Here is a 24,932-nt window from a genome sequence, read left to right as displayed (position 1 = left end):
TATTTTTTGGTTGCAGCCGTCATTGTTGTTTGGCGGGTCCGGGCTGGGGATTCGAACCCGCCACCTTAGGTGTACGTGGCTGGCGCCCTAGCCGGTGGTCAGCCTTTTCTAAAAAGCAAGAAGGAGAAGAAAAAGGTTTTCTGTAGCTGAATTATACGACACCATTTCTAGGAAGGACATTTCAAACTATTGTTAATAAATTCTGATTTTTTAACCCCATAATTGGAACTTACTCATTCTGGGGCTCCCTTCTTTCTTTCATCTTCATCCTTTTATTTCTTTGACGTCTCATTCCCTAGAAGATTTGAAGTGACAAAAGACAGGATAGGGAAGCATCCATTTATTTTAGTCTCCCTCGGGGTGGGGGGGGGGGGAGGAGACAGGACTGAATGTATAACACCAGAGAGGAGGCTTGGCACCCGTAGCACAGTGGTTACAGCCACATGCACTGAGGGTGGCAGGTTCGAACCCAGCCCCGGCCAGCTAAACAACAATGACAACTGCAACAAAAAAATAGCCGGGCATTGTGGTGGGCACCTGTAGTCCCGGCTACTTGGGAGGCTGAGACTAGAGAATAGCTTAAGCCCAAGAGTTTGAGAGTTGCCCAAGAGTTGCTGTGAGCTGTGATGCCACAGCATTCTACTAAGGCAACATAGTCAGACTCTGTCTCAAAAAAAGAAAAAAAAACAGAGAAGATAACTAATCATTACAGTTCAAATCTTTCATGGGTGCTTATGCTGTTTACTCCCCTGACCTCATATTCTCTCAAATGCCCGACTTCTCGTACCATCACACTGGAGGGTGGTAGTCAACAGGGCATTTGGGGGGACACGAACCTTCAGTGCGTTGCATTTCCCCAGGCTATGCCAAATTCTTCACTCACAGAAAACTGTTCAACAAGCCACACATAATGAGATAATTCATGATTCATCAGTCACCTCTCCTAGTCACATTTGTCATTCAAAACGGACACCCAGAAAGAACAGCACTTAATCTGAAGGATTAATATGAGGGCACAAGTGATTAGATTACAGTGTTTGCATTTGGTAGGTAGGGTCCCTGTTGTAGTTGTGCCCTCACCCCGGAGCTGCTTTCTACCCTTATATTGTATCCATCTTTCTTTCCTATAGATGCAAAATGATCATAGATCCCCATTCATTAAATCAAGCCTATTGGGTGCTTTTAGTTGTTTTGTTAACACTGCCATTCTGACCAACCGGTGGCCTTTTGTCTTTTTCTAGGACTGTGGATGGCACGACATTTAGGAGTTCCATTAGAGAGAAAACTGTGGGCAAAGCTCTCTACTCACAGGCAAGAGCCAAAGGCAAGACAGCGGGGCTGGTGAGGTAAGGGCTGGCTGAGTGGCACTCACCTCCACCCAGATCAGTGCCCCTGCTCTCGTTCCATCCCTGCAGCAAACCAGCCTCCGGACAGGCCCAGGATCTAAGCAAATATCAACTCTCTTACTCAGACAGCAGAATGCAAAATCGCTATTTCTGTCTCCCTAAAGGCCTCTCTTTAGCCAATGGGTTTTGGATGATCTCACATTGATTGTATTGATACCACCTGTCTTGCAAGTAGAGGGAGGATCTGTAAATAAGCAAATGATCTGTAGGAGTACAGATGATCTGTAGCGTACAGAGAGGAACTCTAGAAATACTGGCAATCTTGTTATAAAACTTAGCACACATACAGAAGAAAAAGTCTGGACTTTGTTTTAGTGATTGAATATGCCACATTTTTATGGGTGGGGCCTTTTAAGCAGTAGGTACTTGGTTTGGATTTTATGGATTTATTTTTTCTTTGTAACCTTAAATGAGATGCTGGGAATGCCCAACCATTCAAAGAGACGCCTCTTATGCAGGAAACTTCAAGGGATTTTCAGTGTTTTAGTCCTTAACACTGCGGATACGCAATCTCCTGCCAAATCCTGCCTCGTTTTTTTCTTCGTTGCCTCCTCTTCTACATATCCAAATTTACCTTTAGTTCAAGTTCTTTTCATTGAGTTCAAGCATTTGTTTATGTAACAAAAATTCATCAAATGTCATCTGTTCTGTCAGAGGCAGCAGCAACGCAGAAACAGTCGCTGTCTGGCTCATGCAGGGGACAGACAAGGAACCAATAACCATAATGCCCACCAATGGTGGGACAAGCCCTAACACTGAGAGGGATTAAAACACCCTCTGACAGAGCGCTTGAGGTCAGGAGTTCCAGACCAGCCTGAGCAAGAGTGAGACGCAGTCTCTACTGAAAATAGAAAAACTAGCTGGACCTTGCGGCAGGTAGTCCCAGCTACTCAGGAGGCAAGAGGATTGCTTGAACCCAGGACATGAGTTTGAGAGTTTGAGGTTGCTATGCGCTAAGATACCACTCTATCCAGGGCAACAGAGTGATGCTCTGTCTAAAAAAAAAAAAAAAATCCAAGCAGAGGGACCATTTCTGGTATTGCTTCAGGTTAATCTTTTATTTTTACAAATCATTTTGCCATCTCTATCCACCATTTTCATCATGTCACCCATTCCTTTATTTACTCCACAAATATTGATTGGTAACAGAAACTCTTCTAAGCCCTGGAGATACTGCGGAGAGAGCTCTCACTCTAGCCCACCCCCAGGTCAACACGGGCCCTCACTGGGGACTCTGCCTGCAGGTCTCCACCAGGCCATGCTCCTGTTCCCTTCTGCAACTCAACATCTCACGCTGACTGCGCACGTGAACTCCCAGATCCCAAACGGGCTGAGCATGTCCCAGTTCACCTTGCTTATTTCATTATTTCATTGTTTTTTAACTCATTCATTATTTACCCTGGAATCACCCTCATTCGATAATCCTGCTGTTTTCTCTTTAAAACTGTTAATGCCTTAAAATCCATAATTACATTGGATTCGATAGGAACAGTGACCTTATATGATCTTACACTACAAATACATATTTAACATGATGAAATAAGAGAATTATTCTAAAAATAGAAAGAGGACAGGTACGTGGCTCAGGCCTATACTTCCAACACTCTGGGAGACTGAGCGGGGAGGATCGCTTGAGGCCAAGAGTTTGAGATCGGCCTGGGCAACATGTCTACCAAAAAGAGAAAAATTAGCTGAGAGTAATGGTGCGGCTGTAGCCTCAGCTATGTGGGAGGCCAAGTGGGCTAAAAAGTTTGAAGTTGTGGTGAGCTCTGATCACACCATTACGCCCCGGCCTGGGTGGCAGAGAAAGACCGTCTCTAAAAAAGTAAAAAATTAATTATTAAAATAGTAAAGTAAAGGATTCCTACAGTGAGTCTCCAATGCAGCGTGGGAATTGTGAGCTATCTGTGCAGTCAATCTTGGGCGTGAGCCCTGGTCCTAGAATTGACTACCGTGGGTCCTTGAGAAGGTTATTTATCTTCAGTGAGACTCATTATCACATGAAAGATCAGGGTAATGACATATCTTGGCCCGGAGTAGAGGCCAGTTCATAGTGGCTTTTTGCAGATGACACTCAATCAGTAGGCAGCTCTGGGATCAGAAGATGGGGCAGGAAGGAGACTGAAGACCCTGGTGGGTTTGGCAGGATGTAGGTGCTACACTTGCCCCAGGGTATGTGCTGTTCATTTACATGAATAACTGAGAGGCTGGACACCCAGGAAAGTCTCCACACCCGCTGCCTAGGTTCTGGGTTGTGCAGGTGAGTCACCGACTTCCATCCGGTCTCTCACCTTCAGGAGCAAAGCTCTTGATATGGAGAACTTCAGAACAGAAGTGAACGTCCTTCCTGGAGCAAAGGTGCAGTTCGAACTCCACTACCAGGAAGCCAAGTGGAGGAAGCTGGGATCCTATGAACACAGGCTTTACCTGCAGCCGGGACGGCTGGCCAAACACTTGGAGGTGAGTGCGGATTTGTGGGGTGAACAGTGACCCCATCCTTTTATGGTCCCTCCCCCTGATTTATACTTTGTCCTCACTATTTGTGCTATTTGATGCCACTCCACTCAGCAGGACAGTCCTGCTGCACTGAAAAGGTTGTGGTTTAGAGCTGACCATGCCCTGTCCTCCCAGATTTCAGCTCATCTCTGCCCCTTAGCTTGTTGCAGCAGTTTCCTGGGGCTGTCGTAACAATGCAAACTGCATAGAACACAACAGAAACGTATTTTCTCAGAGAAGTCCAGCATCAAGGTGTCAGCAGACCTACACTCCTTCTGGAAGGTCTGGAGGAGTCTGTTCCTTGCTGACATCACTTGATCTGCAGCCAGGTCACTCTGTCCAGCATCAAGGTGTCAGCAGACCTACACTCCCTCTGGAGGGTCGGGGGGGGGGGGGGCGTTTTCCCTAGGGACAGCCCTTGATCTGCAGCCAAGTCACCCTGTCACTCCAGTCTCTTCCTCTGTGGTCACAGATCCTCCTCCCCTGAGCATCTCAGAGCCCACTCTGCCTTTCTCTTCTAAGAACACCTGTCACTGGACTTAGGGCCCACTAGCTAGTAAGTACAGAATGACCTCACCTCAAGATCCTTAATTGCATCTGCAAAAACCCTTTTCCCAAATAAATTCACACTCACGGGTTCCAGAGATTTGATGTAAACATTTCTTCATGGAGTAGCCATGGTCTGACCCATAATAGTAACCTCCAGGGATAAGTTATCCAGAGGCCCATGGTCTCATCTGTACAAAGGATATTATAGCTGGGGCTCACACCTGTAATCTCAACACTTTGGGAGGCTGAAGAGGGAGGATCACTCCTTCTCAGACCAAGAGCTTGAGATCAGCCTGGACAGCATAGCAAGACACCATCTCTGCATAAGGATGCGATAATAGACTTTTGTTCCTTCATTGTGAGTGAGTCAGCCACACTTAGACTATAATGAGCATTCAGGAAATGGCATTTATGACACCGGTTTTGTCAAGAACAACCAAAAGGGATTTCTCCCTGTTGAACTCTGTTCAAAGCAAGAAAACAGAAAGAATAAAAGGCCCAAGGTGTGGGGAAAATGGTCTATTCTCGATGAATCCTCACGGAGAAAAGGCAGTATGATTAATAGTGACATGGCTTCTGTCCCCCCAGGCAGCATGAAAGCTCTTAAAATACCAAGATTAGAATAGAAGAAAATCTCAGGGAGACCAGGCCCAGAACAGGAGAACTGAACTGACACAAAGGAGTTATCACCTAGGAATTTGTAAAACAACCCGCACAAGGGATTGTGGAGCCAGGCTGGGAAGACATGAAGATGAGAAAAGGATCAGAGGACTTACCCGGGATCTCACTTTTTTTTTTTGAGACAGACTCTCACTCTGTCTCCCTGGGTAGAGTGCCATGGCCTCACAGCAACCCCAAATTCTTGGACTCAAATGATCCCCTTGCCTCAGCCTCCGGAGTAGCTGAGACTACAGGCACACACACACCCCGCCCCACAACACCCTGCTAGTTTTTTCTATTTTTAGTAGAAACAGTTCTTGCTCTTGTTCAGTCTGGTCTGGAATGCCTGAGCTCAAGCAGTCCACCTGCCTCGGCCTCCAGAGTGCTAGGATTACAGACCTGGTTCTTGCTTAAGGATTTTTTAAAGCGTTTTAATGCTTCGAGTCCTTTTCTTTCCATCTCTAGGTAGACGTGTGGATTATTGAGCCTCAGGGAATACGGTTTCTTCATGTTCCCGACACGTTTGACGGCCATTTTGAGGGCGTAACGGTCGTTTCTAAAGGACAGCAGAAGGTACCATAGCATTGCTTGTCTTCCCCGGGACATACAGAACGACACTCCCTATTACCTCATTCCATTTGACAGCAGACTGTCCCTTCTGGAACCTCATTTTCCCTGGGTCATCTACTTGATCAGCCCCTAAGAGACGGTTTCCAAATAATATATGGTAGGTTTCCATCCATCCCAGCAAGAGCCGTTCGGCTTCCTGCCTTCATGGCCAGTGAGACCCCTCTGAGGTCAAACTCCTCTAGGAACATTTCACAGACTCTTTCCAGAGCAGGTCATCATCCCTTCCATGGGGGACAGGGAGAGGACAGTCTTTGATCTCTTTTAAAAAGGCCTGAAACCTGGCAAGTGGTGCTACAGGCTGGCAGACACTTGCCCCAAAAGCCCTGGCTGTGTCCCTTCCATCCAGGCCGCAACCCTGATGCAGCCTGGGCACTGGGCAGCGCCACTTGCCCTGGGGAAGGCTGGGGACAGACCCTGACTCTGCGTTCCTTCCAGGCACATGTCTCCTTCAAGCCCTCGGTAGAGCAGCAGAGGATTTGCCCCAGCTGCCTGGAGACCGCGGTGGATGGGGAGCTGGTGGTGCTGTATGACGTGGACAGAGAAAAGAAGGCCGGCGAACTTGAGGTCAGCGAGACAGACGCCGAGACAGACGCCGGCACAACCGCCAAGCTGGCAGGGGAAGGGCGGCGGCGGCCACCAAGCCCCCACCTCCTCACTCCTCCCTCGGCCCCGGGGGCCCCACCTCCTCACCTCCTGAACATCAGTCGGGACTTGACTCACAAGCACCTCTGTCTTGCAGGTATTCAATGGGTATTTCGTCCACTTCTTTGCTCCTGAAAGCCTGGACCCGATTCCCAAAAACATCCTCTTTGTTATCGACGTTAGTGGCTCTATGTGGGGCGTTAAAATGAAGCAGGTAAGCGCTCCCTCGTTTGCAGGGGTACGTGGGCCTCTCCTTGACTTCTTGGGTACCCCCCGGAAATGCAAGTGTTCCATACTTCCTCCACTTTGAGGGTGAAAATTCAGGGAGTGTGGTCAGTGGCGGAGGGTGCGAACTCTGCCTAAAGCTGTAGGAGGACTGCATGGTCACAGGACCCATGCCCCTCAGTCCCCCCTCCCTCCACAGCTCTCAGGACCCCCCTCAGTCCCCCCTCCCTCCACAGCTCTCAGGACCCACGCCCCCCTCAGTCACCCCTCCCTCCACAGCTCTCAGGACCCCCCTCAGTCACCCCTCCCTCCACAGCCCTCAGGACCCACGCCCCCCCGCTCAGTCACCCCTCCTTCTATAGTTCTCTCCCTTCTCATCTCCCTCTTTCTCACTTCCTCTTCCCTCCCTTCCTCTCTTTTCCTATTCTGTGCCCAAAATTTTCTTGAAAACCGTCTCTTCAACCTCTTTGGAAAACTTCAGCTCTGAGTCACCTCCTCCGACTCAGGCCACGCAGGTTCTTTCAATCTTCTGTCTTTAAGATCTTCCTGTGTTCACGTGCAGCTGTTAGATCAGCAATCGGCACATGTGGATCATTTCTAGTTATATCGTAATTCCTCAAATTTTTCTCACGTTTTCCAGGTGGGAGCTCAGTATAGGCCGATTCAGTGGTAAGTGGTACAGATGCCATTCTAAGAACAAACAAGGAAACAGCCATCCAGCCAGTTGGAACAACCAACTACCATTCATTCAACAATCACTTTTCTTTGGGGGAAGGGCTGTATTTTATTTATTTGTTGTTTTTAATTTTTTGAGGCAAAGTCTTGCTCTGTCTCTTGGCTAGAGTGCAGTGGCGTCACTCTAGCTCACAGCAACCTCAGCTCCTGGGTTCAAACGATCCTCCTGACTCAGCCTCCTGAACAGCTGCAACTGTATGTGTGCACCACCATGCCTAACTAATTTTTCTATTTTTGGTAGAGATAGGTATCTTACTTTGTTGCCCAGATTGGTCTCTAAACTGCGGTCCTCAACATAATGAGACCCTCATTTCTACAATTTTTTTTTAAATTAGCTAAGCATGGTAGCATACAGCTATAGAACTAGCTACTCTGGAGGCTAAGGCCCGAGGACAACATGAGGCCAGCTGTTCAAGGCTGCAGTGAGCTGTGATGGCACCACTTCCCTCTAGCCTGAGCAACAGAGCAAGACTGGGTCTCAAAAAAAAAAAAAAAAAAAGACAGTAAATATTTAAGAATCAAAAAGGACAGGTATGGTGACTCGTGCCTATAATCCCACTACTTTGGTAGACCGAGGCAGGAGGATGCTTGAGGCCAGGAGTTCAAGACCAGCCTGAGCAACAAATCAAGACAGATGTATCTAGGAAAAAAATAGAAAAATTAGGTGGGCGTGGTGGTGCACTGTAGCCCCAGCTACTTGGCAGGCAGGAGAATCACTGGAACCCAGGATTGGAGGTTGCACTGAGCTATGATGATACCACTACACTTCAGCTGGGCCAACAGAGTGAGAATCTGTCTCAAAAAAAAAAAAAATCAATAATAACATGTTCAGAATAAGTGAAGGATAGGTGTTGACCTAGGTGAGTTGACCTAGGTGTTGACCTAGGTGAGTTTTTTGGAAGAAGTTCGGCTTGAAAGGTGATGACGATCAATGATTAATCTTCCCAGTTTCTTCTCAAGCTTAGATTTTATGTAATGAGAGCCTTCTTTAATCTCGTTCCAAATAGACTGTGGAAGCAATGAAGACCATACTGGACGACCTGAGAGCTGAAGACCAATTCTCCGTGATTGATTTCAACCATAACGTTCGAACCTGGAGAAACGATTTAGTTTCAGCTACTAAAACACAGGTGGCAGATGCCAAGAGGTATATTGAGAAAATCCAGCCCAGCGGAGGTGAGTGGCATGGCTTACACCCCTGTAGGCTCATCCTCCGTTACGGTGGTCTTGCAGTCTCAATGGCCTTTCTCAAATCACACATCTATTAGTGAACGATGAATGCTAAGTTTGGGACGAAAGCCCAATGAGTAATCCAGCCCATGCAAGCATTTAGTCATCCACCCTTTCCTAGAACAAGGCTTAGTAAGTGACAGTGTGTTTCTTTGTGGTTTTTCTTTTCTTTTTCTTTCTTTTTTTTTTTTGTTTTGTTTTTTGTTTTTGAGACAGAGTCTCACTTTATTGGCCTTGCTAGAGTTCTGTGCTGTCACAGCTCACAGCAACCTCAAACTCTTGGGCTCAAGCAATCCTCTTGCCTCAGTTTTTTATTTTTAGTAGAGACAGGGTTCTCACTCTTGCTCAGGCTGGCCTCGAATTCGTGAGCTCAAGTGATTGACCTGCCTCAGCATCCCAGAGTGCTGGGATTATAGGTGTGAGCCACAGTGCCTGGCCTAGAGTGTTTCTTTATGACTTACATTTCATAAAATGTTAGTCTTTAGAGCAATGTTTTTCAACTTTTTTTTTTTTTTTTTTGAGACAGAGTCTCAAGCTGTCACCCTGGGTAGAGTGCCGTGGTGCTACATATAGCTCATAGCACCCTCCAATTCTTGGGCTCAAACGATCCTTTTGCCTCAATTTTTCTATTTTTAGTAGAGACAGGGTCTCAATTTTTTTCTTTTTTTTTTTTTTTGAGACAGAGTCTCACTTTGTCACCCTCAGTAGAGTGCTGTGGCATCATAGCTCACAGCAACCTCAAACTCTTAGGCTTAAGTGATTCTCTTGCCTCAGCCTTCCAGGTAGTTGGGACTACAGATGCCCTCCACGATGCCAGGCTAGTTTTTGGTTGCAGTTGTTTAGCTGGCCCAGGCCAGGTTCAAACCTACCACCCTTGGTGTATGTGGCTGGCACCATAACCACTGTACCACGGGCGCTGAGCCTAGGGTCTCAATTTTTGCTCAGGCTGGTCTTGAACCTATGAGCTCATGCTTCCCACCTGCCTCAGTCTCCCAGAATGCTATTATAGGCGTGAGCTACCATGCTCAGCTTTTTTCAACCTTTTTTATCTCACAGCACACTTGAACCTATGGTTAAACTTCCAAGGCACACTTAAATTACATTGATCAAAAAAAGAGTAAGGCTGGGCATGGTGGCTCACCCCTATAATCCTACCACTCTGAGAGACTGAAGCAGGTAAACTGCTTGAGCTCAGGAGTTTGAGACCAGCCTGAACAAGAGTGAGACCCCATTTCTACTAAAAATACAAAAATTAGCCAGGCATTATAGTGGGGGCCATAGCCCCAGCTACTTAGGAAGCTGAGGCAAGAGGATTGCTTGAGTGCAAGAATTTGAGGTTGCTGTGAGCTATGATGCCACAGCTCTCTAGCCAGGGTAACAGAGTGAGACTCTGTCTCAAAAAACAATAATAAGAAAAAGAGTTTTTTAAAAAAAGAATATACTACTGTGCTTTGAACGTCTTTCATAAATAATGTAATTAATGATCTTTAAAAGTTTTTGCAGCACACTGGTTGAAAATCACTGCTTTAGAATATCACATAAGGGCTGATTTAGAGACCTGCGTTTGATGTTTAAATAGACTGTGCTTTGTAATGGCTAATTCCAAGGGGTTGGTTTACTTCAGAGTGAATAATCTCACTACACGGGGGGATCCCCAGCCTGATCGGGATTGGTGTTCCTTAAAAAGCAGTCAAATAATTTTGGTGTGAAATACATGATGTGTAAGTGATCACCAGGCAGACGAACCTGAGTGGGGGGTGTGATCTTGTGTGTGTGGAAAGCAACGTGCAATGGCCCCGATGTTGCCTCGACAGGCACAAACATCAACGAGGCCCTCCTGCGAGCCATCTTCATTTTGAACGAAGCCAATAACCTGGGCCTGCTGGACCCCAACTCAGTGTCGCTCATCATTCTGGTTTCGGATGGAGACCCAACAGTTGGCAAGTATTGCTTCAACTTTCTCCCAGGGTCCGCTGTGGCCCCTTAGGGCGGTGGTTCTTAAAGTGGGAACTCCAAAGGCATTGGCCCAAGTCTCTAAAACGTTTTAAACCCATGCTTCCCAAAGAGAGCGTCCTGCCCCTGAAGCCCTCACCCCCTGAGACTAGTGCTCAGCCCCTGCCAGCGGTGTCTATGAACATCCCGATGTCACCCACACAGTCTGGGGACATTTGCGTTTGGATTTTCCTAGTGTGTGGAGAGGATAGCTGATGCAGGCTGGGGGAGCGTTTATCATTTCCTCAGTGTGAGCCTAGTGAAGAGGGTGTGTGGACGCAAGAATGAGGAGGGCTGGTCCCCTCTGGAGGCCACAGTGACCTATCCCTACTCTTCTGCACATTTCCCTGGGGGCAGCTGGAGAGTGGACTGCTCTCTGCTACCGCCTTTAAGTTAATTATTTTTCTGATGTGCAAAATAGCTTCAACATCTGCCCACTTCTGCTGTCTACTTTTATTTTTATTTTATTCGTGTCTTTATCCTGATGAATGTAAGTAATAGAGAATGCTGGATTGTGTTGCCCGAGTGTGTTGTCATGTAGACAAGGACCGTGTCCAACTCGTGCCACAGCTAAAAGCAAGGAAAATGCATGAGGCCACAGGAACAAGGGCCACCGGGGCATTGGGAAGACCGGGGGCTGCTGGTAGTGACAGGAGACTGAGCCCTTGGTACACACTCGCTGCGCCCTCAGTGCTTCCCGTCAGCGCAGAGTTCTCTCACAATTCAAACTTTGCATAAAAGTAGAAGGAAGAAAAAGGAACACGCTATAAAAAAAATTAAGTCTGTTTCTCACTCATGTCCCTCAACTATCTGCTTGCTGTCCCCAGAGTCGGTTACTGGTCACCAGTTTCTCGTGTATTTTTCCAGAGATAGTTCACGCACACCTGTGCTCGCCGTCTACACAGCTGCACCCGTGTGTGTTTATCCACAGTGAATACGCACACACGGCACACACACGGCACACACACAGCATGCACACAGCATGCACACGGCACCCACACGCGTCCACCATGTGTGTGTTTATCCACAGTGAATCTGCACACACATGGCACACACACGGCACACACACGGCACACACACAGCATGCACACACGGCACACACGTTTATCCACAGTGAATATGCATAAACACAGAACGCACACGCGTCCATTTCTGTGTGCATCTGAATGTCTCCTAGATACACCCATATGGACCTTATTTTTTCTCCTCTAAAAATGTGTCTTTGAGATTGTCAGTGGAAACACACAAAGAATTATTGTGTCCTTTCTAATAACAGCTTGGCATTTCACTGCTTGAATGGACCATAATTTATTTATTGTATTTTATTTATCTGTTTATGTATTTTTTGAGACAGCATTTCACTATATTGCCTTCGGTAGAGTACCGTGGCTTCACAGAAACCTCAAACTCTTGGGCTTACGCGATTCTCTGGCATCAGGCTCCCAAGTAACTGGGACCACAGGCACCCGCCACAATGCCTGGTTATTTTTGTTGCAGTTGTTATTGTTGTTTACATGGCCTGGGCCGGTTTTGAACCTGCCAGCCTCAGTGTATATGGCTGGTGCCATCACCACTGTGCTACAGGTGCTGAGCCTTGAATGGACCCTAATTTAACCAACCTCTCTCACTGGTGTACATTTAAATTGTTTCCAATATGTTGGTATTCTCAAATATTACTTCTAAGTACCACTGTCCCCCTTCATTTCCACATGGATGGATGAGTGATCTGTGAGAGAAATTCCTCTAAGTTGGGTTACTGAGTCCATGGGTAAGTGCATTTTAAATTGTGGCCAATTTCAGTAAACTGCCTTTCTTGGATTTTCTCGAGAACATCGTAACGTTGCTTCTTCCTCCCTTTCCTTTCTGTCATCACCAACTTCAGGTGAACTAAAATTGTCAAAAATTCAGAAAAACGTGAAGCAGAGCATTCAAGACAACATCTCCTTGTTCAGTCTGGGGATGGGGTTTGATGTCGACTACGACTTTTTGAAGAGGCTGTCTAATGAAAACCGGGGGATTGCTCAAAGGATTTATGGAAACCAGGACACGTCTTCCCAGCTCAAGGTAACACTTTCTTGTGTCCTCTGCTTTTCTTTGCTCAAAATCAAGTAACTACCATATCTGCTGCTTAAAAGAAGGTGGCCGAATCTGACTCAAAATTCTCATTATTTCAGCCATACTCGGTCACAAGAAGCAGGAATTTTTGTACGTCCCCCTTCGCTCCTGTATTTCTGCACTGACAGTGAGACACTCTTCCCTTCGCCCTAAACGAAAAATCCCCCGAGGCACCGTCAAACCTTCCTGTAGGGTGGTGCCTGTAGCTCAAGTGGCTAAGGCACCAGCCACATACACCAGAGCTGGCAGGTTCGAATCCAGCCCGGGCCTGCCAAACAATGACAACTACAACCAAAAAATAGCCGGGCATTGTGGCGGGCGCCTGTAGTCCCAGCTACTCGGAAGGCTGAGGCAAGAGGATTGCTTAAGCCCAGGAGTTGGAGGTTGCTGTGAGCTGTGACGTCATAGCACTCTACCCAGGGCTATAGTTTGAGGCTCTGTCTCAAAAAAAAAAATGCTTCTTGTAGCTTCTGGGTCCCCCTGAGCACTTGGTCTCCCTGCTATCATGGCCAACAGTTTAAAGTACATTGTCGTCTTGGACATCAATTTTTTAATCACGTGAAACAGGTCAAACTATGGCCTGTAAATTTCCTTAAATATGAAAGACACAAATTACTTGTTTATTTTGAATAAATGGGCAAGAAAACAATTTAGGGAAAAAAGAACAAGACTTCCCGCCCTTTGTGCCAGACACTCTTTAAACTTGGGGACAAGTAAGGGATAAGGTAATAATTTGAGGAATATCAACCCAGCTGATTTTTTTTCCTATTTTTATTGTTTCAGGTAATTTAAGGGTACAAAGAATGAGGCTATAATGTTTGTATTTTTTAGGTAGAGCCTTATAACTGTGTCCAGCCCCCAAGAGCTGTGTCACACCCCCTACCACTGTGACCATGAAGTGGGAGCACACCCATCCTCCTCCCCCTCCCTCCTCCCCACTCCCTCATCAACCTGCCCCCGCCTTGAACTGATTTGAGTTTTTCTCTTACGAGGGTGTGTATTAGATCATCTACTGGCTTTCATTAGAATAGAGTACATTGGATTCATGCTCCTCCATTCTCGTGATACTTTACTGAGAAGAATGTGTTCTCCCTCCATCCAGGTTAATACAAAACATGTAAAGTCTCCATCTTTTTAAATGGCTGAATCGTATTCCATGGTATACATACCACAGCTTGTTAATCCATTCCTGGGTTGGTCGGCATTTAGGCTGTTTCCACATTTTGGTGATTATAAATTGAGCTGCGATAAAAAAATTCTAGTGCAAATGTCCTTATGATAAAATGATTTTTTTTTCTTCTGGGTAGATGCCTAATAATGGGATTATGGTTTCAAATGGGAGGTCTAGTTTGAGTTCTTTGAGGATTCGCCATATTTCCATTTAAAAGGGTTGCATTAGTTTGCAGTCCGACTAGCTGATTTTTTTTTTTATTATGAGTATGAGATTTTTGCACTGATCATAAGAGAAAAGAAGAAAAATGGGCTCTTATATCCAGGGTAATATTCTTTACAAGTCTTATCCTCTCTCTGTCTCAGTATTTTTTCTAGTAATTGTGAGAATTTTTCCTTGTCTCAGAGGTCCTGTGAGAATAATTACGAGGTATCTGCTAAGCATCTAAGAACCTGAGAGAAAAATACATGTACGAGATGGCAAGAAAGTAACGATTTCTCTCTCTCTCTCCTTTTTTGTATGAACTGTAGAAATTCTACAACCAGGTCTCGACTCCATTGCTCCGGAATGTTCAGTTCAACTATCCCCACACGTCAGTAACAGATGTCACTCAAAACAGCTTCCCTAACTATTTTGGAGGGTCAGAGATTGTGGTGGCAGGAAAGTTCGACCCTGATAAACTGGACGAGATACAGAGTATCATCACTGCCACCTCGGTACGCTTGCTCCGTCCCCTGCGGGGTGCCCTGGACACAGCCCCTCTGCCTTCCCCAGTCACCTATGTACAGTAAAAGCATTAGGTGAAGGAGAAGACGGCAGACCCCAGGGGGGCCTCCCAGCTGTTCGCACCCAGGCCCACGCCCACCCTCGGGAGGTGCACACTCACGTCCACCCCTCTCGTGTCCCCGTCCATGTACAGCACAGGTGACCCGATTAACTCTAATTCCCTTCCCCGGTGTCTTTCCCCCGAACCTCTGCCATCTAGGCCAACACGGAGTTAGTCTTGGAAACCCTGGCCCAGATGGACGACTTGGAGGATTTTCTGTCCAAAGACAAGCACGCAGACCCCGATTTCACCAGGAAGCTGTGGGCCTACCTCACCATCAACCAACTGCTGGCCGAGCGGTAAGCGGACCAGCGCACACACACCAGGGGGATATGAGAGAGTGACCCATGCGCCTGGAACAATTGAAAACAGACACAGAAACAGGTTAGAGCCGGGAAAGGCAGCGAGGGAAGCCAGGTTTGGATTTCTAACCCCCGCTGGTCCGACACTCCAGCTGAAGGGGGTTCTCTTCTTTCTTTTTTTACTGAGATCTAACACAGGGTAAGGCAAAGTGCATTCATTTTCAGTGTACAGTTTAATGAATTGTTACATCACTCACCACCCGGATCCAGACAGAACGTGAGGGTTCCCTTATTCTCCTCCCTCGCCAATACCCACCCCCATCACCGCCACCAGTGGACACCGCTGTGTCCACACCTGTCGTCATCGAATAGTTCCGCCTATTACCACAAGCGACATAATCACGATCCGCATTCTTCGGTCTCTGCATTTTTTCTCTCACTGTGATATCTGTGAGATTCGTCCACGTTGTGTGTGTATCTGTGGATCATTCACACTTACTCTTGAACACAGGTTAGGGTCTAAAGAGAAATTCGCAATGACGCGATTATGCTGTCCCCCAAGGAAGGGCTCCCCAGAACTCACCTGTGTCACCTCTGGCTTCTCTGCCAAGCTGCCTCTGTGTCTCCAACGTGGAAACTGTATCAGGAGCGTAGCTGCACCCGGGGCATGAGGAAGGGTGATGAAGGCGGCTCTGCCCGGCCTTACTCCACCAGCTAAGATTAGATCAGATTCTCTAGGACGATGGGACAGGACGGTCTAAACTAGGTGGGGAAATGACACATGGTTGTATAACTGGACTCTCAGGGAAAATCCCTACGGTCACCACAATTATAAAAAATACAAAAGGCTGTAAGCTGGGACTTTGAAGAGAGAACTACCCCTGCCTCTCAGACAGAAGCATGCTGTGAGTATACACAGGCATAAAGCAAGTTGTGGCAGAAGTTAAATATTGATTTTTTAAAATTCCTATAAAAAGATTAGTGGTTGCCAGGGGGCAAGGGAGGGGGATGGATGTCTAGGTGGAGCCCAGAGCATCTTCAGGGCAGTGAATTTACTTGGTATGAGCCTATAGCAGGGGTACCTGCTGTTACGTGTTTGTCTAGGAAATACAGCACAAAGAGTGGGCCCTAATGCAAGCACAGTGCGGACTCTGGGTGACTAAGAAGTGTCTGTGAAGGGTCGTCGGTTCTAACAACGAGCCCCTCTGATGGGGATGCATGGTGATGGGGGCAGGCTGTTCTCGGTGGGGATGGCAGTACACGGGAAGCTTTGTACCTTACCGTGAACCTAACACTGCTCTAACAAATGGTTTTGATTTTTTTTTGCAGTTTTTGGCCGGGGCTGGGTTTGAACCCACCACCTCCGGCTTATGGGGCCAGCACCCTGCCTCTGAGCCACAGGCACCACCCTGATTTTTTTTTTTTTAACTCACAGGGCTAGGCATGGTGGCTCACACCTGTAATCTCAACACTTGGGGAAGTCAAGGCAGGAGGATCCCTTAAGCTCAGGAGTTCAAGACCAGCCTGAGCAAGAATGAGAGCCATCTCTACCAAAAATAGAAAAATTTGCTGGGCACCTGTAGTCCCAGCTACTTGGGAGGCTGAGGCAGGAGGATGTCATAAGCCCAGGAGTTTGAAGTTGCTGTGAGCTGGGCTGACACCACCTCACTCTAGCCTGGGGGACAGAGTGAGACTTTGTCTCCAAAACAAAAACAGAAACAAAATCCTATAGGACCACATGGCTTGATGAAAGACGAGTCTAAGTTTCTCGAAGCCACTTAGTTCTGCCTCCTTGTCACCTGTGCCCCTCTGCCCCCCAGGGCCCGGGTAGGACACCAGAAGTGGGGTGCAGTAAAGGGGTGCAGACTTGAGTCCCCCTTAAATGCAGTGATGTTCTCTAACACCTCTGCTTCTCGGATACAGAAGCCTGGCTCCTACGGCTGCCACCAAAAGGAAGATCACAAAAAAGATCCTGCAGATGTCTCTAGAACACCATGTCGTGACCCCACTGACCGCGATGGTGATTGAGAATGAGGCGGGGGACGAGCGGATGCTGGCCGACTCTCCCCCGCAGGACTACTCCTGCTGCTCAGGTAGGTATGCTGCCCGGGGGGCACCCCAAGGCAGCTGTCACCCACCCCAGCCCACCTCTCGCCCCGGCCCTGCAACCCTGAGTGCCCAGGCTCTTCCTGCCAACTTAATTCAAGTACCATTTATTGCTGTGGTCTTTAAACATTTTTGCTTACATGTGTTCCAAAGGAATTTTGAAAACCTTTGTATATACCTCCCTGACATTCTTTTAAATCAACATTTAATTTTTTCCTTTTCTTTAAATAATTGCAACAAATACAATTTGTGGAACATTGTAAATATTGACCTTTTAAAATAAAGGTCAAAATTTAAAAATATATATATATATATTTTTTTTAAATTGAGACAGAATCTCACTTTGTCGGCCTTGGTAGAGTGCTGTGGCATCTCAGCTCACAGCAACCTCAAACTCTTGGGGCTTAAGAGATTCTCTCGCCTCAGCCCCCCAAGTAGCTGGGACTACAGGCGCCTGCCACAATGCCCAGCTATTTTTTTTTTTTTTTTTGGTGCAGTTGTCATTATTGTTTTAGCTGGCCCGGTCCAGGATCAAACCTGCCAGCGTTGGTGTGTATGTGGCCGGCACCCTACCCACTGAGCTACAGGTGCTGTCAATGTAATATATTTTTTATTACTAATTATCCTGTCACTCTGCAAGAAAAATGCTTAGAAATTTAAATTTTAATTTAAAAATTTTTAGCTGGAGCATTGTGGTGGGCACCTGTAGTCCCAGCTACTCTGGGAGGCTGAGGCAAGAAAATCGCCTAAGCCCAAGAGTTGGAGGTCGCTGTGAGCTGTGATGCCACAGCACTCTATTGAGGGTGACAAAGTGACTCTGTCTCTAAAAAATAAATAAATAAATAATAAAAAATTTTAAATTTGAAAATTATGTCCATGGGACTCTGAGTGATCAAAATTCTTTTCTGGATTGAGTTGTACTGAAATTGCTACTAATAGTCAAGTGATCAAAATAATATAAATTTATTACAGATTTTGATACACATAACTACAATTTGGTTGGAAATGATCACTTATTGAGAAAAATGGGGCCGAGTATTTTTTCATGTATGTGCCCATGGGTAAATATTATGTATGGATAGATTCAAAGAGAGAATATTCAGCATTAATTTTACTTTTAAAATATTTTTTATAGGCATGAATCCCAATAAACATTATTGATAAAGATAAGCAGACAGAGCTGGAAAGAGCTTGTGTACTGTTTCGTTACTAACTTATCTGAACTCTTTTGAGTTTATGTGCCAAAACTCGCATACGGATTTGCATTCAGGACATTTTAATCAGCTGACAACTCAAGCCCTTCTCCAGTCTTGTAGAAAGCAAAGAACTGGAAACCATCTGACTGGCCGAAAGATTGGTTACCCAGTCATTAGAATTGTTCTGTCTCTTTGATACTCTGCCAATATTGGAGTGGTGCTTCAGCTCCCGGGAGATGGTGGGTGAGGACTGTGGGTGAGGGGAGGCCAGAGAAGAGCCCGCCAACTGTCTGTAAATGAGGAGAAAGGGGTTTCCTTCGGAAAGAGTGTGTGTGGAAGCCGAGAATCTAAAAATTGCCTTAAAATCGATCCCTCTCTCTAAGCCCTGTCCAAAGTTCGCAGGCAGTCTCCATAGTCGAGGCGAGAAGACCTCTTTTCCTTCTCTTTCTTAGGGACTGGTCTGAAGGAAACATATCTTTGAGAATGACCTTTATACAATAGAGGGATCCTTTTCTCCATTTTTAATTTTGGTCAAGGGCATTGCCAAGTTTACCCCATTTGCCCAGGCTTCAAGGAACTCCGACTAAAGATGTCCTGGTTACACCAGCCCGGAGCCTCACAGACAGATGGATGTAGGGGGGTTACGTTACACAAATGAGGCTGATTTTGCTCTGCCTTTTCATCCAGTCAGTGTCTCTGTCTTTGAGAAACGAACGTGTGCCAGTTCCCCAGGGTTAAGGTCGGAGAACTGCTTTATGAAGCACTCTCCATATTGTTTGGGGAGTGAGTAGAGACAGATCCAGAGAGACGCCCACAGTGACCGGCTTCTCCTGGGCGTTATCTCCCGGCTAAGGCTGAAGGCCCTGGGCACATCCCCAGCTCTGCACAGCGGCTCCCACTGCCACCCTCACTCAGGCTCCAGACTCCAGAGAAAACCGTATCACAGGTCCTCTTGGGCAATGCCAGAGGGAGCCAGAGAAGAGAAAACTCTGGAATAAAATATAGAAGAAACCCTCACCCGACACCCAGGGGCCTGCGTAAAACAGATGCCTGGAACTGTGAGCGGTCTCCGGGGAAAGGCAGACCCGGAAACTAACATGCAGGTTTCTCTGCACAGGCGCCCTGTACTACGGCAGCCGAGTCTCCCCAGACTCAATCCCCGCTTGGGCCAACGCTTCCCCGACACCGGTGGTCCCAATGCCCGTGGAAGGTCGGGTGCTGGAGTCAACGCCCCCACCACACGTGATGCGAGGTAGGAGGCTTTGACACCCCTTGCCCATCCTGGAGCTCAACCTCCATAATCCCCGGAGGCCACAACCTCTCACAGGAGAGAAAGACCCAGTTAAATTCAAGGAGGGGAGCGGGGAAAAGGGGCGAAGGAGAAATTTGGGAAAGTTCCCACCCAACGGGTACAATGTGTGGGTATACGGAGTGAAACCCACTTCCTGAGTGAAGACACAACTGTGACTCGGAATTGATCTTACAGAAGCAGACTATGTAACCTAATTACAGGGAACTTCATGTTAACCTGAAATTTAAAAAAATTAAAGCTGGCTCCTTCTACCCCCTGGCTCAGCCTGCCCCGGGGGTGCTCATCACCCCTCCATCCTCATTCTCGCAGCCGGTTTGTTGCACGGCCTGGTGGTTGGTGGTTGTGCCGTTTATGTGGCTCTGTCTCACCTAGAGGTCCCGTCTGCATCCCGCACGCAGGGCCACTTTGCAGAAGGTGCAGAACATGATGTAGCTGGAGCTGCACCAAACGTTGCCTAATGTACTTTTTGCACCTAGTTTTTCTTTCCCCTTCACCAAATATTTGTTAAATGGTTAAATGGAAAACTTTTTTTTTTTTTTTTTTTTGGCCAGGGCTGGGTTTGAACCCACCACCTCCAGCATAGGGGCCCAGTGCCCTACTCCTTTGAGCCACAGGAGCCACCCTAAATGGAAAACTTTTTTAAAAGCCCAGAAAGGATCAGTTGGATGCTCAGGTTCAAAACAACAGCAGTAATTTCTTGGGAATGGCCTGATTCTTCATTGCTGTTAGAATTTATTACTGTTAATCTGTATGTGAACAATATTATGTCACTTTATTTTTCTGCACCATATGGGGCTCCTTAAAAAAATACATCTCTGGCTGGATGCGGTGGCACATGCCTGTAATCCCAGCTCTCTGGGAGGCCAAGGTGGGAGGATCACTTGAGCTCAGGAGTTCCAGACCAGCCTGAGCAAGTGTGAGACCCCATCTTTACTATAAATAGAAAAACTAGCCAAGTGTGGTGGTGATGGTGGTGGTGGTGAGCACCAGTAGTCCCAGCTACTCAGGAGGCTGAGGCAGGAAGGTAGCTTGAGCCCAGGAGTTTGAGATTACTGTGAGCTATGATGCCACAGTGCTCTACTCAGGGCAACAGAGTGAGATTCTGTCTCAAAAACAAACAAACAAAAATTCTATTTATCTCTTTATACAGGGTGTCTGTAAAGTTTGTGTGCAATTTAAAACTTACAACAATGTTAAATTACACACAAATTTGATAGACACCTTGTATATTATATAATTACTGTCTGTCTTTTTTTTTTTTTTTTGTAGTTTTGGCAGGGGCTGGGCTTGAACCCATCACCCCTGGTATATGGGGCCAGTGCTCTACTCCTTGAGCCACAGGTGCTGCCCTACTCTCTCCTTCCTATTTGTTCATATCTAGCCTCTCTCTTAGTACAGGCATGACAGCTACAGAATAAATATCCATAGTGTTTGTCAAATAAAATAAAGTTCCAATGGAGGCTCCAAGGGGAAGGGACAGTCTCTAGTGCCTACAACAAAGCCTGGCATATAGTAGAAGCACCATAAATATTTGTTCTGGTTAAATAAAAGGGGTTCTGGAACAAAATACTATTCAAAATCGTAATATCTTCCTTTTTTCTGATTTTGTTTGTTTTCATTTTCCAGTTGAAAATGACCCACATTTCATCATTTACTTACCAAAAAGCCAAAGTAATATTTGTTTCAATATTGACTCAGAACCTGGAAAAATCCTCAACCTGGTTTCTGATCCAGAATCAGGTAAAATAAAAAGAAATCATATTTGAATTAGACAATTAGATCATTCTCATGCTTTCTTGTCACTATCTGGGATTCCTTTCTTCCTCACCTTAATTGGAGTTCTTTACTTTCCAACTTCTGATATTAGTGAAGATTACATTACACATACATTTTGAAGTATTTTGAACAATTATACTGCTTCTCAGCATGAACTAGCAAATCTTATTTACTATAATTAATTTAAACTCAGTGGTAAAACAAGAATCACAAGGAAAAAAAGTTACATAAATCCTGAAGCAAAATAATAATCTCCCCGTATCGTCAAGTTCAACAAATTTGAATTTTGTTGCCCACACATGCAAAAAAAAAAAAAAAAGAAGAAAAATTGTACACGAGAGAGAAAACCTTTTTTCTTTTCTGTAGGAATTTTAGTCAACGGTCAGCTTGTTGGTGCGAAGAAGCCAAATAATGGAAAACTAAGCACCTATTTTGGAAAACTGGGGTTTTATTTCCAAAAGGAAGACACAAAAATAGAAATCAGCACGAAAGCCATCACCATGAGCCGCAGGTCCCGGACGTCTGTCTTGTCCTGGTCGGACACAGTGCACGTCGTCAACCAAAGGCAAGTATGATTCCCTCTGAGTCTGGGCCTGTCCTTGGCTAGTGATGGCATAAATCAACCCAGACACCAGTGACATCAACATAGAACTTAAAAATCATCATTTTAAATATAAGGAAACTGAGATTCAGAAAAATCGACTGTTATCCTGGCCGCAGGGTCAGGGGTTTTGGTCACTGTCCTGTGTCAGGGTCTAGTCTAGTCTAGTGGCTGCCGTTAGTAAGGACTCGGTGCCTACATGCTGGGGCCGTGAGTGAACCCACAGCTGACCTGACGTCAGAGAGGGCCCTCCAAACATTACGATCCTACCTCACCTGTAACACTTCCCCATCGGACTGTTCACACACACACACTCTCACGGAATTCTAGAGCTGAGAGTTAGAACAATGACATTCTACAGCAAACATATTGTAAACAAAACTCTCAGAAAACTAGCGGGAGGAAGGAGTTCATGCTCTAGAAGTCTGCTCTGGGTTTGATTAATTCCCTCTGGCCTTCCACACCAGCGTGCTTATCTCAGTGAAGAAGGGAAAAGCCGTGACCATTGCCCTGGACAAGGAAATGTCCTTCTCTGTTTTACTTCATCGCGTTTGGAAGAAGCATCCGATTAATGTGGACTTTCTGGGAATTTATATCCCCCCCACCAACAAGTTTTCGCCTAAAGTACACGGGCTAATCGGTAAGATGCCGACCGTCCAGCCGGGGTGGGGCCGCACTGGGTCCTTAGCAATTTTGAAGAGCAGTGGGTAGAAGTTGGGGAGTGGCGGGTGCAAACCAGAGGCACAGAGGCCTGGAGCAGCAGTGCTGGGGAGTCAGGAAAGAAGCCATCCGGGTAGGGGTTTCAGCATCACAAATCGGGCACGTTATGACAACGGACTTAAAGTAAGTTTTACAGTAAAGACTTTCTCTAACTGAAGAGTAGCGAACTGGTTTAGGAAGTCTGTGATAACTGTCCCCAGGACTTTAAGAAGGGTTCAAATGCAGCAACACACAAACCTTGTTCCCTACTTGAGCTGTGCCCTCAAGTGCCAACGTCACCCGCCTGCTGTTAGGGTGGTCAACTTACTAATGGTTCGGTGGAGGAACCTCGTGTGCAGAATGATTGTGAGCAGGGGGAGAGCAAATCTCTCCTCCTTTGCCCTCTCAACTGGTCTTTGTCCACTTGTCTTTCTACCCTAGACATTCAGGAGGGAGGACCAAGATGCGGCTTGGCCAGATGACAAGCCTGTCTTTTTATTCTGCATCAGGTTACGTGTAAACACATGTCTGGGTTCTGTTTTGCTAGGCCAGTTCATGCAGGAGCCCAAGATACGCATCTTCAATGAGAGACCAGGAAAGGACCCCCAGAAGCCGGAGGCCAGCATGGAAGTGAAAGGGCAGACGCTGACCGTGAGCAGGTGGGCCTCGGGGACATGACACAGGGCCCCTGATAGAGTTCCCACACCTCCAAATAGAAGGGCAGGAAAGGACGCTGCAAGCCCCGCCTACGTCAACCTTAACAACCCGCTAGGAAGAGACATTGCACAAGGACACTTCTAGCAGGCTGGAATGCAAATAATAAGTAGGCATATGGTCTCGTAATGTCAAGATTAACCTGTCGTTCTCATCTTTATACATCAGAAGCCTAAGTTCACAAGTGGGATAATTGACAAAGCTGATCAAAAGAGAGAATCTTAGAAATAAATACTCACCCAGTGCCATCGTGCTGGAGAATGAATGGATGCTTTTATTCAGGGGCAGGGCCTTTTTGAGTGTGGATCTTCTGACTGCTTTTTTGGTGGAAGCACAAACCAGACCCATGTGCTTCATTGGAAGTGAGAACTTGAGACACTTGTGAAGCCTTCTGAGTGTAAAATTCTTATAAATCTTTATTGTTTTCACCAGTCCTTTACAGTCCCCTCGCCCATGCCGAATTTGGTAGCATTTTAAAGCATTTTTTGCCTTTTTAGAGTTTTTGCGAAGCAGCCTACTTTGCTTTACTAGAAGTGACTCTAGGCTTCCTCATACTTAACCATAACATTACGATGATAATTAAACCTTAAAACCGCAATAATAGGCACCACCGCAAAAGCAGATTTGGGAGGGAACACGATGCATTCTTAGCGAGGCTGCCACTCGGCTGGGGTCGGTTTGCTAGAGATCTTTTACAGAAGAGTGAGCAGAACTTAATCATGCTCGTCAGAAGTCATGTAGCTGGTAAAAGGGCATTTTCTCTACTCCAATGACAAAAAGTAAATGCTGACTCTCAATCACATCTTCTCCAAGCACAGGATGGTGGTACCTGAGAGTGGGTTGATCTGGGGGTTATGTAGTCACATACACTTACGGCTCATTAGCAAACCTTGTCAAAACACTGGTTTCTTTGTCCTTGAAGTGGAGGGCATGAGTAGGCTCAGAACGGCTGGCACCACCTTTAATAGAACACCTGCCCATTAAGTGAAGTCAGGAGGTGTCTCACATTCCTTCCTCAGGTAAATGTGAGGCTGGCCTACAGCACTCAGCACTCGGGAGTTCTGTTCTTACCTTCTTTCCATGTGAGTTAATTTGTTGCTCTTTACTTTACTGGAAAAGTCCACCTGGGTCAACCTCTATTAGGTTATTTGAATTATCTACGGGTGCAATGTTTATTCTCTGTCCTTCCAACACCAAGTCCCAGGTTCTGACATGTCTTATGTCTTGGGGAGGAGGGAGAAGTGGGCGGTGGGCAGATGTGGTGGTAGAGAGGGGCAAAGAGAACAAGGAGGAAAAGAAGACGTCTTGTGCCCGCCCAGCCATGCTGTGGAGTGTCCCCTCACCATGCCCACGGTCCCCCTTGAGGGGCTTACAGAAAGATTGCAGATGGCGCTGTGGCGTGTCCCCTCACCATGCCCATGGTCCCTCTTGCAGGGGCTTACAGATAAATAGCACCTGTGCCATGGTCTGTCCCCGAACCATGCCCACAGTCTCCCTTGCAGGGGCCTACAGAAAGGTTGCAGATGGCACTGTGGTCTGTCCCCTAACC

The 24,932-nt window shown here is 46.5% G+C and overlaps 1 protein-coding gene across 1 annotated transcript in view; it reads left to right on the top strand.

Annotated features, from left to right (window-relative positions):
• ITIH2 (inter-alpha-trypsin inhibitor heavy chain 2) overlaps positions 1–24,932 on the top strand; it is a 33,636-nt gene that overhangs the window by 8,105 nt on the left and 599 nt on the right. Inside the window, exons 5-20 of the mRNA XM_003786826.3 lie at positions 1,242–1,346; positions 3,704–3,866; positions 5,577–5,684; positions 6,177–6,305; positions 6,481–6,597; positions 8,351–8,519; positions 10,388–10,513; positions 12,448–12,629; positions 14,382–14,567; positions 14,837–14,976; positions 16,903–17,072; positions 19,399–19,533; positions 21,220–21,333; positions 21,736–21,934; positions 22,438–22,610; positions 23,217–23,328. Of these exons, the coding sequence (XP_003786874.1) occupies positions 1,242–1,346; positions 3,704–3,866; positions 5,577–5,684; positions 6,177–6,305; positions 6,481–6,597; positions 8,351–8,519; positions 10,388–10,513; positions 12,448–12,629; positions 14,382–14,567; positions 14,837–14,976; positions 16,903–17,072; positions 19,399–19,533; positions 21,220–21,333; positions 21,736–21,934; positions 22,438–22,610; positions 23,217–23,328 (2,328 nt within the window). The remainder of the gene's footprint in view (positions 1–1,241; positions 1,347–3,703; positions 3,867–5,576; positions 5,685–6,176; positions 6,306–6,480; positions 6,598–8,350; positions 8,520–10,387; positions 10,514–12,447; positions 12,630–14,381; positions 14,568–14,836; positions 14,977–16,902; positions 17,073–19,398; positions 19,534–21,219; positions 21,334–21,735; positions 21,935–22,437; positions 22,611–23,216; positions 23,329–24,932) is intronic.

This window comes from Otolemur garnettii, unplaced genomic scaffold (genome assembly GCF_000181295.1).
Source record: "Otolemur garnettii isolate 467f Iridium unplaced genomic scaffold, OtoGar3 scaffold00019, whole genome shotgun sequence".
In the NCBI taxonomy this organism is placed as follows: domain Eukaryota; kingdom Metazoa; phylum Chordata; class Mammalia; order Primates; family Galagidae; genus Otolemur; species Otolemur garnettii.
The sequence above is the reverse complement of the archived record's forward strand: the minus strand, read 5'-3'. Positions and strand labels throughout refer to the sequence as shown.